The 17199-nt window shown below is 33.7% G+C and overlaps 2 protein-coding genes across 10 annotated transcripts in view; both read right to left on the bottom strand.

Annotated features, from left to right (window-relative positions):
- LOC123539362 (uncharacterized) overlaps positions 1 to 5958 on the bottom strand; it is a 45490-nt gene extending 39532 nt beyond the window's left edge. For both annotated transcript variants that reach the window (XM_053523300.1, XM_053523302.1), the window contains exon 1: positions 5824 to 5958. In XM_053523300.1, the coding sequence (XP_053379275.1) occupies positions 5824 to 5895 (72 nt within the window). In that variant the 5' untranslated portion in view covers positions 5896 to 5958. The remainder of the gene's footprint in view (positions 1 to 5823) is intronic.
- Positions 5959 to 11085: 5127 nt separating this feature from the next.
- Positions 11086 to 17199, bottom strand: part of LOC123537893 (multiple epidermal growth factor-like domains protein 6) — a 187716-nt gene continuing 181602 nt past the window's right edge. For all 8 annotated transcript variants that reach the window (XM_053523298.1, XM_053523296.1, XM_053523293.1 and 5 more), the window contains one exon: positions 11086 to 17008. In XM_053523298.1, coding sequence (XP_053379273.1) covers positions 16938 to 17008 — 71 coding nt within the window. In that variant the 3' untranslated portion in view covers positions 11086 to 16937. The remainder of the gene's footprint in view (positions 17009 to 17199) is intronic.

The following is a 17199-nucleotide window of genomic DNA, read 5'->3' as shown; positions in this document are numbered from 1 at the left end:
GTCAACGCGTTTTTTGGCGGAATTTTCAATGTAGCTATCTACTGCCCCCATCATACCCATTCTTTGCAATAGAACTAGAAGTAAATGTTTCGCATACGTTCTTTTTGGCGGTGAAAAACACGCGTGTTTCATACCATTGAAAATGAAAGTAATTAACGCGCTTGAACATGCTACTTTTATCTTAAGCAATAGAACAGAAGTAAATGTTTCGTATTGATTCTGGGTCCTCCATGCAAGTAAATCCTACAAGTTTTAGACAAAGTTTGTTTTAATTTTCCGTGTCTGTTATTCAACAATACATAGATCAGACGTCGCCAACTGTGAGCTAACCCCCAAATGACGTTTGTATGGACGCCGCCATCTTGAAATGGACGTCACGTCATTTTACAAGGCAAGTCTATGGGGAAAAGCATAAAATCTTGATTTTTAACTTCTTTTTATATTTTTTTTTCAAAAAAATAAAAAAGGTGCCTAGAGATATTAACCTTCTGGTATTAACGATGTCATTTTTGACAATTTTACATACAGTATAAATAAATTATCGGAGGTCCAAAATTAGGTGGGGCAGACTTTAGTAAACATTAAATATGATATTAATATGAAGAAGAACAAGACTAAGAAAGAATAAGAAAAAATGTACATGTTTTGGATAATTATTTTTATGGTGTTGATGATGATCATCATGATGACGATCAGAGAATGACTTTGCTGTTGTTAGTAATGATGACGATGAAGCAGAAGATGTTGATCATGTTTATAATAATAATTACACTAATAATAATATTGATAATAATGATGATAATGATAATGAAAAATCTGCTATCAGAATGTCAACAAAGCATTTTTTCAATAAAGATAGCAATGTGTACCTGTAAATATGTGATGTATTTTGAGAGCCTACATCCAAAGTTATATGAAGAAAAATCCGTAGGAATTTCGGCCTTATTCTTTCGATTAAACATTCTCGTTTTGTATCCAGAAAAGAAGAAAATTTGAAATACAGTTTAGAAACAATTAAATTGCATGAAATAAACACATGATACGAATGCCATGTTCACCTTACACGCTCATGTCAATATATGCTTAATGCAATTTCAGGTAATGTCCACGATGGTCAATATGAGGAAAGCCATAATAATTATTACTCGTGAATTCATATCAATAAAACGTCGTTAAAATTACACCGGATGCACGCTAAGAAACACCCCCAAGGTAGTAACAAGGTTTTCGACAGCTGAAACCGTATTCATACATTGTAAATTTATGTATATTTTCTTGTATACTACACATTAATATACTTCAAACAGGCTTTCACTTAAGGTACATGTATTAAAGCATGTTCATGTCGTTTAAAAAGCCATTATGTCTGTGGTGTTTAGTTAATTATACTATTACCCTGTGTATTTTACATAACAGTATTAATAAATTATGTAAGTTTTGCGTGTGCAAAATAGGTCTACAAAGTATGCACGTGCGTGCGCAACACATCAGTTATAAAGTATAAGCAGAGTGTTTTCCTTAAATTTCCTTAATCTAAAAAAAACAAAACAAAAAAAAAACATGTTTTACTGGAGCAATGAAGACATATAAAAATAAATTTGAAATTTCTGTTGATGTACCTCGAAAGCTGCATGTCAAAATGAATGTTTTTCCCTCAGAACGGCATGTATGGTGAAACTTCTTCGTTAATACGTTAGATGCTTATCATTCAATGTGTTTTGTATTTCCAATGGAAAAGTATTTGCACCATGCCATGTATCGTCTGAAAATGACTACCACAGTATTTTAAAGAGTTCGTTTGAGGAATGTACTGAATTCCTCACTCCCCGGTTATAGACGGAATAGAAAGAATGTAAGAAGTTTATGAATAAAATCAGCATCATATTTTTCTTATTTTGGTTTCGAGGATGGCCTCCTCATATCTATATTTTGCAATGAACTTTTAAAGAGGTCTTGTCACTACCTAAAAAAATGAAACGATATTTCTCTGATGTCTGCAACTGATCAATTAACAATTTGACAAGTGAAGAAATTTATGTTTATTAAAGGTTAAGATATATAAATATAATATATAAATCAGAACGTTTATCAATCTTGTAACTAAGTAGTATAAGAAAAAGTTTGCATTTTCGAACTGTTCATTCAATTGTTGAATTCATTATATCACGTAAACAAAGTTTAGGATAGGGATACTTAAGTCGCCGACGCGTGTGTTCCATTCTGGATACAATCCACCAATTTTTGGAAGATTTGCGGTCCCTTTTCATTTTCAAATTTGGTTGTCCATTGGATTTAATTCATTTTGCATACACAGGTATATGAAAATGAAATACAGGAAAAGTACGAGTTACACTTGCAATCAATTCATCTTTGGATTAGTTACGTACTTTTCAAGTTTAAAATTCAGGAAAACATCATTGTCCGTTCAATTACTCAATAACTTATGAAGAGATGAATGGATGTAATCCATTGAGTGCACAGGTATAGATAGATACGGGGGTATTACTTGGTCTGCCGACAAGCCGACAGTTCTAGTTGCTGTGGGATGTATTGTTATTTTTTTGTAACATATTGTTCTGGAAATGTATGTATTTTAAATAGACTCAGCACGATTGACTTGTTCAAATATGTTCGCTTGGTAAATGGAATAAAATCTTTAAGATGACCATTTAGAAGCACAGAGCGCGACAAAGCAAGATGATGACAAGTTCTGTTTTACCGAGTCTGTTCCTAAGAGCTAATGAAATGTGCAAAACCTTTAACGCCCCATAGTTTTATTATTATTGCTATTATTATTATTGTTATTATTATTAGACAGTTGAATCAGTTGACGTCTTACTATGAAAAGTTAGAAACACATAAATAATTTGTGTAGATAATAGTTTATTCTTGACAGATAATCGAGTTCCCCATTAACAGTATGTATGTACACTTGTGGCATGTCAGTATTATGCAAGACTTTGTTTATTAAGAAATTTATTTATCTTTTTTGCCGAGTGCATGCGATATGACCGAGAAATCCATGAATTGCAACAGCGGTTCATGGTTAGTTTTCCGATCATAATCTGTTCTTGGGCTATTCTTGAAAACAGCGGCACCTCGCGGTTCATACATTATGAACGTCATTATTTCTGATGAACTAAATAGACAGAATGTAAATATTGACATGATACATTAGTCTTGTACCTAACCAGGTCTTTTATCCTTCTATACAATATACATGTTACCCCAGTCTTGTACTTAACCAGGTCTATTATCCTTCTATACAATATACATGATACATTAGTCTTGTAGATCTACCTAACCAGGTTTATTATCCTTCTATACAATATGCATGATACATTAGTCTTGTACCTAACCAGGTCTATTATCCTTCTATACAATATACATGATAGATTAGTCTTGTACCGAACCAGGTTTATTATCCTTCTATACAATATACATGTTACCTTAGTCTTGTACCGAACCAGGTCTATTATCCTTCTATACAATATACATGTTACCTTAGTCTTGTACCGAACCAGGTCTATTATCCTTCTATACAATATACATGTTACCTTAGTGTTGTACCGAACCAGGTCTATTATTCTTCTATACAATATACATGTTACCTTAGTCTTGTACCTAACCAGGTCTATTATCCTTCAATACAATATACATGTTACCTTAGTCTTGTACCTAACCAGGTCTATTATCCTTCAATACAATATACATGTTACCTTAGTCTTGTACCGAACCAGGTCTATTATCCTTCTATACAATATACATGTTACCTTAGTCTTGTACCGAACCAGGTCTATTATCCTTCTATACAATATACATGTTACCTTAGTCTTGTACCGAACCAGGTCTATTATCCTTCTATACAATATACATGTTACCTTAGTGTTGTACAGAACCAGGTCTATTATTCTTCTATACAATATACATGTTACCTTAGTCTTGTACCTAACCAGGTCTATTATCCTTCAATACAATATACATGTTACCTTAGTCTTGTACCGAACCAGGTCTATTATCCTTCAATACCATATACATGTTACCTTAGTCTTGTACCGAACCAGGTCTATTATCCTTCTATACAATATAAATGTTACCTTAGTCTTGTACCTAACCAGGTCTATTATCCTTCAATACAATATACATGTTGCCTTAGTCTTGTACCTAACCAGTTTAATTATCCTTCAATACAATATACATGTTACCTTAGTCTTGTACCGAACCAGGTCTATTATCCTTCAATACAATATACATGTTACCTTAGTCTTGTACCTAACCAGTTTAATTATCCTTCAATACAATATACATGTTACCTTAGTCTTGTACCTAGCCAGGTCTATTATCCTTCAATACTTCAATACAATATACATGTAACCTTAGTCTTGTACCTAACCAGGTCTATTATCCTTCAATACAATATACATGTTACCTTAGTCTTGTACCGAACCAGGTCTATTATCCTTCTATACAATATACATGTTACCTTAGTCTTGTACCGAACCAGATCTATTATCCTTTTATACAATATACATGTTACCTTAGTCTTGTACCTAACCAGGTCTATTATCCTTCTATACAATATACATGTTACCTTAGTCTTGTACCTAACCAGGTCTATTATCCTTCTATACAATATACATGTTACCTTAGTCTTGTACTTAACCAGGTCTATTATCCTTCTATACAATATACATGATACATTAGTCTTGTACCTAACCAGGTCTATTATCCTTCTATACAATATACATGATATTTTAGTCTTGTACCTAACCAGGTCTATTATCTTTCTACACAATATACATGTTACCTTAGTCTTGTTGATCTACCTAACCAGGTTTATTATCCTTCTATACAATATACATGATACCTTAGTCTTGTACTTAACCAGGTCTATTATCCTTCTATACAATATACATGTTACTTTACCTAACCAGGTCTATTATCCTTCTATACAATATACATGTTCAAATATAAATCATCATGTCAATGAACTTAGCCAGGGGATTTCTTGTCTGCAAATCTTAATTTAAACACATTATATTACTGTCGCAAAATCAATCAACTTTTTTTAATATATCAGGTTAAAACATGTGACCTGAAATGTTAGAAATGACTGTTAAACATTATCTTGTTGAGAACCTTTAATAATATTACTTTCTGTTTCTATAACATAACATGTAAGTAGGTCTTGGTTCCTATATACTATGGACAATAGTGTTTGATACCAGCGTAGAACAATTTTTTATTCTTTTGACAACAATTAAAAAATACTCTAAAATGTTTAGAACGCTGTACAGAGAAGTAGAAGGAATATGTCCAAAGACTGCTATAGATATAGAGTAGATTAGGCCAGTTTAACCCGTCCTACCCTTTCCTATTCTGTAATTGCTATTTTGTACAAAAAAAGTGTGAGTATCATCGTTGGTCCATATGTATTCCCTTTTCAGCGTCATTTTCAAATAGGTCGTAGATATGTTTACCCGTCCTTGTTTTATGAAAAAGATGGTATTTACTAAAGAAAAATTCAATTCATCTTTAAATTATTGTTGGAATAAATCGCAAAGTTATTTTATTTTACACAGGTTATTTCCATGCAAATCTAGAAATAACCTGGTTCAGCACGAATTACTAATAGTAAATTACATAAAATAATATTTTAGATATAGCCGAAAATTATTAATGGCGGGAGCTTAGTGTGTACTGTTTAGTATCGATACGAAATAAAAATACTACTACTGTGAATGCGGCAGCGGTACAATTTTGTATTGCCTATTTAAACAATAAATGTAATGAGTATGTAAGTAATGTAACACAAATACATACCCTTTCATTTGATGTGCTTGCCATTTCCTTTGCTTGCAATTTCCCCTTCGGAAAGCCATTTGCATCTGACATAGATTCAACGAAGATAAATATTACATTAAATGGTTAAGTTGTAACTATATATGAGTGTTCACATGGTAAACCACAAGCTTATGAAACTCACATATCTTAATTATATATGCATATACACGATTGAATTTGTACCATAAATTTTTCAGTCACGACTTGGCTGTTATCATTTTGTGATATATCATAAAGCTAGCCTACCACATTTTGCTGTACCAAAACACAAATACATGATAATATTTGATATGAAGAACAATTTAGTTCTCTGAGCACCCACTACAGAAAATGAGGTGCAGGATACCTCAGTCAAACTCTGCAGCAGATATAAAAGCCACATATATTTCCTCAAAACCATAGATTATTACCAACTACAGAAAAAAGTATTTAAAAATACATCAAAGCTTTCTTTAGAAAACTAATAGTTTGCATCGCATCAAACACAACCTAAATTTGCTAACCATCAATTAAATCAAAACACACTAGTTCGAATACAAAAAATACTGAGGAAGGAAAACTTTAAATTGATGTAATTATAGGTTATTAGCTTTGTATCGGGAAATATGCACGAGTTCTCAGCGGAAATATTGCGCGACTTTAGGAGCGCAATATTCTTCCGCAGAAGAACGAGTGCATATTTCCCGATGCAAAGATAATAACCTTTTTATTACATACACGTCTACACGTATAAATATAATGTAAATATCATAAATTTGTTCAATAGCCTGAATAGGATTGACAATACTGAACTAAATAGAAAAAATAGTGCAAGAACAAACACTGAATTACGTCACGCACCCGATATAAAATTCAGGCGTCAGTGTATGGAAAAATATTGACGTTTCCGGTACCAGTGTAACTTAACGGGGTATAGAAACGTGTATGTAATAATAGAACATACTATGTTATCAGACAGAATAACATTAGACAATACATTTAAATCCTACAAGTAGAAAAGTTTGTTGAATTCTTCATTTGAGAAAGTCATTCAGCTGGCTATTGAAGGTCGGTGGTTCTACCAAGGTACCCGCCAGTGACGAAACAATGCACAAAGGGGCAATCTAATTGCAATTCGGTATTCCAGGAGTCCATACAAGTATGTTAATGCAGTGCAAACCCGTAACTCCAGGGATCAATAAAAGTATGTTACCTCAGTGCAAAACCGTAATTCAAGGGTCCATACAAGTATGTTATCTCAGTGCAAACCCGTAACTCAAGGATCAATAAAAGTATGTTACCTCAGTGAAAAACTGTAATGCAAGGGTCCATACAAGTATGTTATCTCAGTGCAAACCCGGTACTCCAGGATCAATAAAAGTATGTTACCTCAGTGCAAAACCGTAATTCAAGGGTCCATACAAGTATGTTATCTCAGTGCAAACCCGTAATTCCAGGGGCCCATACAAGTATGTTATTTCAGTGCAAAACTGTAATTCCAAAGGTCCATACAAGAATGCAATCTCAATGCAGAACTGTAATTTCGGGGATCAATACAAGTACGTTATATCTCAATGCAAAACCCGTAATTCCAAATGGTCCATAAAAGTGTGTTATGTCCATGCAGAACTGTAATTCTAGGTGTCCATATAAATAAATTATCTCAGTGCAAAGGATCCATACAAGTTTGTTATCTCAGTGCAAACCCGTAATTCCTAAGGTCCATACAAGTATGTTATCTTAGTGCAGAATCCCGTCGTTTATATGACTGAAAAATTATTATTGAAAAAATACGTTAAACCCGAACACACACACGCACGCACGCACGCACGCGCGCACGCACACACACACACACACCACACACGCTCACAGAGAGAGTGCAGAATCGATTTTGCAGGAGTCCATATATGTACGTTATATCGGTGCAGAACCGTAATTCCTGGAGTCCATACATGTGTGTTATCTTAGTGGAAAACCGTAATATCAGGGATCCATACATGTATGTTACCTCAGTGCAGAACCGTAATTTCAGGGTCCATACAAGTATGTTATCTCGTTGCAAAACTGTAATTGTGCTGACAGGGTCCATGCAAGTATGTTATCTCAGTGCAGAACCGTAATTCCAGGTGTCCATACAAGTACACTATCTCAGTGCAAAACCGTAATTCCAGGGGTCCATACAAGCATGTTATTTTAGTGCAGAACCGCATTCCAGTGGTCCATGTACAAATACCTCAGTGCAAAACCGTAATTCCAGGTGGTCCATACAAATATGTTATCTTTTTGCAAAACCGTAATTTCAGGGGTGGTACATGCAAGTATGTTACCTTAGTGCAACACCGTAATTCCAGGGGTCCAAAGAAGTATGTTATCTCATTGCAAAACCGTGATTGCAGGGTTCATACAAGTATGTTATCTCAATACAAAACCGATATTCCAGGGGTCCATACAAGTATGTTATCTCAGTGCAGAACTGTAAATCCAGGGGGTCCACACAAGAATATTATTTCAATGCAGAACTGTAATTCCAGGGGTTCCATACATGTATTTATCTCTGTGCAGAACTGTACTTCCAGGGGGTCTATACAAGTATGTTACCTCAATGCAGAACTGTAATTCCAGGGGGTATATACAAGTATGTTAACTGTAACTACAGGGGATCCAATTACAGTTCTGCATTGAGATAACATACTTGTATGTTATCTCAATGCAGAACTGTAATTCCAGGGGTCCATACAATTATGTTATCTCAATGTAATTCCAGGGGTCCAAACAAGCATGTTATCTCAATGCAGAATTGTATTTCCAGGGGTCCATACAGGTATATTATCGCAATGCATAACTGTAATTCCAGCGGGTCCATACAAGTATGTTATCTCAATGCAGAACTGTAAATCCAGAGGTCCATACAAGTACGTGATATCTCAATGAAGACCTGTAATTCCAAGGGTCTATACAAGTATGTTATCTCAGTGCAAAGCCGTTATTTCAGGGGACCATACAAGTATGTTATCTCAGTGCAGAACTGTAATTCCAGGGGGTCCATACAAGTACGTTATCTCAGTGCAGAACTGTAATTACAGCGGGTCCATACAAGTATGTTATCTCAATTCAGAACTGTAATTCCAGGGGTCCATACAAGTATATTATCGCAATGCAGAACTGTAATTCCAGGGATCCATACAAGTATGTTATCTCAATGCATAACTGTTATTCCAGGGATCCATACAAGTACGTAATATCTCAATGTAGAACTGTAATTCCAGGAGTCCATACAAGTATGTTATCTCAGTGCAAAGCCGTTATTTCAGGGGACCATACAAGTATGTTATCTCAGTGCAGAACTGTAATTCCAGGGGGTCCATACAAGTACGTTATCTCAGTGCAGAACTGTAATTCCAGGGGTCCATACAAGTACGTTATATCTCAATGCAGAACTGTAATTCCAGGGGTGGGGGGGGGTCCATACAGTTATGTTATCTCAGTTCAAAACCATAATTTCAGGGTCTATACAGGTCAGGTCATCTACTTGAAAACAAAAAGTGATTATAGGGTTGCGATAATGTTATTTCAATGCAACAGCTCTGCTAATTTGCAAAATGGCCAGATTACTAGATATATGGGTCATTCCACGAGAAAACCTTATAACGGATACATTATGATAAATATTGCATACTAAACAAGTGAATAAATTATTGCAATGCAATACAAAGTCCCCTACGGGTGACTGATTATCTCAACTACAGTATACTGTATAATGCAATATTTTAATACCTGTCGATGCTTAGTCCAGGTACTGGAAATTTCCGAGTTACTCTTGAACGTCTCCCATATTACCAGAGACCAGTACTGGTTCTTCCCTTTAAAGGTGTCTTCGCTAGTATCGGTCCTTCATAGCGGGCACGTTAAAGAACCAGACTGTCTATTCGCAAAGAGCAATGCTGTTAGCCAGACATGTCAGTCTCTCTGTCTGCTTTGTGGGCTTTCCCTCGCTCTGTCCCTCTGGTCAGACCACTCTGTCTGTACTAGTAGAGAATGACACAAAAGCTACAGACAGGACAATAAAAGTGACATAAAACATTTTACAGGCTGGACAGGAAAAAAAATCAATATTGACTATTGACTTCCGAGTATGACCTTGACCTGTGAGCACGGCGTCTGGCATAACACATAATCTCATTATGTGAAACATTTGTGCCAAGCAGTATATGAATTCTTTGATGGACCGTAAAGAAAAAAGAAACACTACTGACCTTTGACTTTAAAGTGTGATCTTTACCTTTGAGCTAGAGGTCTATGTCTGGCGCACGACATGTCGTCATATTATGGGGAACATGTTTTGCCAAATAGAACTGAAATCCTTTGATGGATGACAGTGTTATGTACCAGATAAAAGCAAAACTCACTGATTGTTGACCTCCGAGATTGACCTTGAACTTTGAGTTAAGGGTCAGGGTATTGTACATGACAAGCCGTTTTATTATGGGGAATATTTGTGCCAAAAATATTATAATTCCTTGATGTATTATGGGATACATTTGAGAGAAGTAATATTAAAATATATTCAGGGTTGACAGATTTATGAATCCGTTTGAAACATGAAGTAAAACCCTACTGAAATTTGACCTCAAAATGTGACCTTGACCTTTGAGCTAGCATTCTTAGTTTGTGTACGACCCACCGTCGTCTAATTATGGGGGACATTGTGCAAAGTAATATTTTAATATCTCAATGGATGACTTAGTTCTGGACTAGACAGGAAACAGACCATGTGTACCTTTGACATCCAAGTGTGACACTAACGCTTAAGCCAAGGGTCTGAAAGTTGTGGACACATCATCTTAGTATGGGAAACATTTGTACTATTAAAATCCCTTGATGGATTGTGGAGTTATAGACTGGTCAGGAAAAGATCCCTACGTTTGTTATAGGCGTTTCACAAATCGTAGAAAAAAATCTGTCATGGCTTTCTCATACCGAATAACCACTTTTGCGAAGATTTAAACCGTTTTTCAATAAAGATATGAAACTATTATTTTATAATCATATGTTCTGCAAAAATTTGCTTATAGTTGTGTCATTTTGTGCAACCGCAACCAGGGTCACTTGAATAACAATCAAACATGCAGAAAACATGCGGCTGTAAACTCGATCTGTCACCTTGGACTTATTTGAGGACTATTATGAAACAATGGACGTTACAGTGTTGAGTTAATGTAACGCAAACACATGCGTCTGATCGTAGATAAAAAAGCAACACAATACAATTTACATTTAATCACATAAAATTCAATTTCAAAATTAAATAATTATGCACAATAATACCTTGCACTCGTATAAGTAATATAGTCATTCATCAATTCTGAACGTTCATTCACACAAAACTCTCATAATGAAGGTTATAGTTTATAACAAAGTGGAACGTACATTTAATATCTGAAAAATAATACTTATTCAACAAATGGCGGTATGTTCCAATACTGTGTTACACTCGGGGAGAAGATTCTTTATCATAATTTTGTTTTCATTAAGTATAGCCACCAACATATTAAGGTCCTGATAGTAACATATTATGGAAGAAGAAATGATCGATTTTGACATTCTCGAATCTAAGGAAACACAGAAATTGCAGGAATGTGTCTCGTAAATTTTTAAAAATGTTTATACATATCCGATCATTTCCAACGATAATGAATACAAATCAATTATATCCTATAGAAGCGGCGTAGAACGAAACCAAACGACATAACAGCAGACGTGGCTTGACGGCGTCTGTTCATAAGAGGCAATGAAATATGCGACGCCCCCCTAGCACTGACTTATGAGAATTCTCATATATAAAAAAACTGAATGTACTTCATGGTCCCAAATGACCAGAAAATATAACAACACTGGGTCTAACTCCGTGGAGGGAATTTTTACAGCCGACAGTCTCTTCTGGACAGACAGTTGCTATTCAAATTGGGAAACATTGTATTTTTGAATTATATCTGTATACGCGTTCTATCTGAAAATACAACCGTAATAATGGCTAACTAGATAACAATACAAATATAGCATGTACGTAAATAAATATCTGCCTCACACACAACAGGATATATGTGAAATGTTACATTCATAATTTCATCTAAACACATCTAAACACAACTGCAATTACTGGCCAGACGAAAAATTATAACAATGTAATCTGTTTTTACACACGTTGTTTTGTTTTGTTACGAGACAATGAGATTTCAATGTGACTAACATTAGGTCTAGGTCCTGTCAGCATTCAATACCCAGAAACTAAAAGAAAAGAGAAAAAAACAACGTTTTACATATTCCCACTGTGATAATTCTATCTTTATCTGATAGATTTTAAAATTTTTCTTCTTCTTGACATTCGTTATATTCATTCTTATTATTTTTAATTCTAACACGACCAGCAAATAACCTATTTACACATAGGAGAAAATCAATCAACGGTTATTTAAGAAATAATAAGTTCCTTAGTGTAGAATAACCCGTGTTTTGAGTTCTTATGCGTAAGGCCGTAGGCCTGAGTGATATATTGTTTCGCATAAGAACGAAAAACTCGGTTTATTCTACGATAATTCACACTTGGGAACTTGTTATTTCAACTCTATTACGACATACTAGTACCAACAGTGTTAGAAAAAATGGTAACTACTTTTTACGACTTGAACTACACTTCATGCTACGTACCTGGACCATAGAGGATGACGTCACTACCTTGCACGCGCATGGGTTATCGCAAAATAACCGTTGAGTAATTTTCTCCTATGTGTATATAGGTTATTTGCTGGTCGTGTTAGAATTAAAAATAATAAGAATGAATATAAGAGTTAGAATTATAAATATTGTCTTAATATATTATCAACTTAGTTGTAGTTATTGGACAGCGTATACATTGACAATTATTTTAACTCTACAAAAGGAAACTGGTAACATAACACATGTTCATAAAGTGAGATACCAATCAATGGTAATTTTATGGCGTAAACAATGGAATATATCGGATTAATGATATGTAACATCAGCAAGCAACAAGAGAGAACGTGACTTAATGTCATGCCGTATACCTGTGTATGATGATATGGATGATGATACAGTGTCAGCGCAGTCATTTTTTTTAACTTCACATGTTTTATTTATGTCTACGTGGAAGGCCGGTTCTAAGGAAAGCCGGTCCACCATACTAAAAGGCAAATTTTTAATATACTTAATGCTAAATGCTCCATACAAAATATGCCAAATACTTAATGTATAATGTCAAATGCTAAATGTCAAAAAGCAAATGCTTATCGCTAAATGATAAATGCTTATCGTTAAAGTCTTTAATTTTATGAGTAAATAATCTATATCTCTTACAATTATGAATGTAGTTTTTAATTACTTGTTCTTACAGTTTGTGAAGTACCGGTTTTGGGAACATTGGAACGAAACTGTTTAAAATGACTAGTCTAAAGATGCATTAGTACACTGAAATATTCAACTCTTTATTTGATTAAGCATTTGGCATTCATTGTTTAGCATTTTTCAACTTACAATTGGCATTTATTATTTGACAATTACCATCTGATAGTTAATATCTGACATAAAGAATATGGCAGATAGCGTTTAGCACTTACTATTTTGCATTTAGCATCTGGCAAAACAGCATGGCACACCGGCCTTCCATACGATACGCATGTTAAATTCCAAATGCTAAATGCCGAATACTTAATGCTAAATGTAGAATACTTAAAGATAAACAAAAAAAGCTATATGTTATATACTTTATGCTAAATGCTATCTATCTAATATTTAATGATAAATGATTATTGCCATTTTATTTAACTTTAGCAGTTTAGGATCTGTATCTCTTAAATATATAAATGTAATTCTAGTTATCTGAAGACAAATAACATTTGGTTTGTAGCAAGAGCATGTTCAATCGGTCATGCAAACATGAAACCAAAACTGTTTACTCTAACATGGAACCAAGACTGTTTATTCTAACATGGAACCAAGACTGTTTATTCGTACATAATTAGAATGGTTTTGAACGAGACACAGATATATTAATAAAACAGACAAAAAAAATCACTGTTTGCCTTTCGCAATTAACATTTATCATTTGAAGACAACAAATTGACAGTTGATATTTGACAATAAGCATTAAAGTAGCCATTTGACATTAAATAATCGACATTCAGCACTTAACAATTAGCAGTGTGCACCGGCCTTTCATATGTCTGTATACGCCTGTAAACTGTCAACAAATGCATGTTCATTTTTGTTCAGGTATTCACTTGTAAACTGTCAACAAATACATGTACATTTTGTTCAGATACGGAATAACACCTTAGATGCCAAAATAATAATTGTCTTGATAATTGCTACTTTTTTCGAATAATCTTAATATAATACTTCTGTTTTAGTTTTGTTACATACTTTCATATAGTGAAAAAATATAAGAATTGTTTTCTAATTTGCAATGTGTTCTGTAATCGACTTCTGGCGCATGCACTCATTGTTCTTAAAATAAGTTCTAAAATGCGACAAGAAATTATGTTGCATCTACACAAAAAGACAAAAATCTATTTACAATGTACCACATTTATGGCACGTTGACACTGTACATTACAACTGCACAAGTACACAGAGAAAGTTCGTGGCTTTTTTATTGCACATGGATTTCAATGCAGGCAAATAGTGGTTAGATTCACATATGAAAGTAATAACAACTGCCACATCAGTACATTTCTAAACTACTGAGGTTAATTATATTTCATTTAAATGGAGTACACAAAATTAATATATACAGACATAGCATCGTAAGAAATGTTAAAGTCTGTAATTTTTACTTACGATAATTATGTTATTATTTATGAGTAAACATTAAATATATCCTGTGGATTTTGCAAAAACTTACGAGTAATAAAAGAAAGTTGAAAATTTCAATTAAAAAGAAATAACAAACTCAATTCTGTATCGCATACATAAAGTATGTAATAATTTATGTGCTTCATGCAAAAACGAAAAGGAAAGAATACAACATAATTATTTCTATTCACGTCCAAATATTTATAGATTTTAATAAATATAAAACACTGGATGAGATATGGCTATGAATAGATTTAAAAATACAGGAAAAACACTTTCTTTTTTATTCATTTGTTAAAGGTAACTTTAAAAGAACTTTTGTTTCTTTATTGCTTAAATATGATATGTATATATCAAAATTTGAAGTTAACTGTGTACTACATCTCAATACTCCATCGTTTGTTTCATACTTAAAACGAAAACACTGACAAATATCGCAACAATAAACAATGATTTTCATAAATTGGTTGAAAATGTGTAAACTCTAGTTAAAAAACTTAATATAATTTATAATTAGCTACCATTACATTTTCAAAAGTAATAAATATTATGATACATCACACATCGTTGAAATTGTTAACATAACAATATGTGCATGCAAGTTTTTACGTATGCATGCATTAGATGCCGTATTGTAATGGCTCTCCGACTCCTATTATGCCAGTTACGGGGATTATACGCGGGGTTACTCACGGGGTCTCAGACATAAAATAGAAATAAACGAATAAGAAACGTGCAAATAAATAATAAACAAGCAAATTAAATGAATTCCCCAACATACTTGTACGTTTGCAAGCAATTAATAACTAATTACTAATTAATAACATCCGCTACATCTCAAATGCTATGACAAAAATATCAGCAATATGATCATTTTAACCAAATCTGGGCCAGTTACTCTGGTAACAGGCTGATTTTATCAGCATTTGATTTGTAGTGAACAGCTGTGAGCATTCACACAATATAATAACTAAACGTGACTTATCGTTACAAAGATATCGCTACAAAAGGACAAAAATTGCAGTCGTTTTATTAATTAATAGACAATAACTCTGATCATACTAATTCGATATTCGAAAATATTGTAGAAATGTAGATGAGTAAATACAACCATTCATACCGAAAACTCACTAGTACCATAACATGGCTGCAAAAGGGGAAATGTAGTCATTCATTATCTGAGCAGTATCTCTCGTCAAACTTATCTGACTTTAAAAAAAGAAATTTCAGAGAAGTATACAGAAGTAAATACTAACATCCACTATAAATATCACCTCAATGTGACCAACCATTACCAAGATATTGCCGGGGAAGGACAAAAATTGCTGTTATGTAATTAATTATACGGCAAGGAACTCTGCTCATACTCGTTTCATTAACAAAAATACAAGGTAGCAGATATGAGTAAATACAAATGAACACATCAAATACCAACCGTTACCAAGATATGGTTACGGGAAGACAAACCAAATGTAGTTAATCAATGAAATGGTTACAAGTCTGGTCTTAAAAATATTTGCAGCGTAACCGAGTTCTGAGCAAATGAAATATGAACTTGATGCGACTAACTTATACTAAGATATGGCTGCGGAAAGACGAATGAACAAAGCTAAAACTATATTCCTCGCTTGCTCACATAGCAACAGCACATAAGAAATAAATCATTGTAACATGCACATTGTATTGTTAAAGTCGTGGTTTCTAATCGAAACCAATATTACGTGCATGTTGTGGTCCTCTCTAGCGTTCGACATTCATACAGTTTCTTTGTTCGCATCAGTTTTCAATAAAGCTCTACTTCTCCTTTCATCGTACACATCATTGATAACATTCAATGTTTTACAGCAGAGCAGACTGGCTTTCGTTGGATTCTCTGTACTAACATGTCAACAAAGTTATTTACATACTAACACTGATATCTGTACACAGTTATTAACGTTAGAATAGATACGATCTCTATCGTTGACACAGCAGTTGAAAATACATGAAAATTATACGAGTTCAATCTTAAAAGTATAACTAACAATATATAGCCAAGAGTTTGTGTGTTCATGCATGCACACTTAGTTCAGTGTCAGTACACAGAATAAGTATGTTACAAACTCTTTACGATTTTGTAACTGATGCCAATATCCATCGTTTCTTCTTCAGATACAATATGAATATCTGGTCTTCTTTAGCAAAACTCTATTGTAACACAATTTATTAACTGCATTGTTAATTTCATTCAGCATCAGTTCAATGTTTTATTTTCTCCTAAATGAATAATTCCATTGCCAAGGTATATCGCCTCTTCTCGGTCCTGATTTCTTGGTTACTGCAAATGCACAATATAAAGATACATTTACGGAGCAACATATCCGTCAATGAAAATATTTATAATTGCAACACTGCAAAAAACAACAACTATCAAACGTGTTCATTAATAATGTAAGCGAAAACTTAAAATAAAAAGACTAGGTATCTTGTCAGATTAATTTACCATCATTCATAACTTATATCAGTTGA

Source organism: Mercenaria mercenaria, chromosome 14 (assembly GCF_021730395.1).
Source record: "Mercenaria mercenaria strain notata chromosome 14, MADL_Memer_1, whole genome shotgun sequence".
Classification (NCBI taxonomy): Eukaryota; Metazoa; Mollusca; class Bivalvia; order Venerida; family Veneridae; genus Mercenaria; species Mercenaria mercenaria.
Note: the sequence above shows the minus strand (reverse complement) of the source record. Positions and strands in the feature narration are given on the sequence as shown.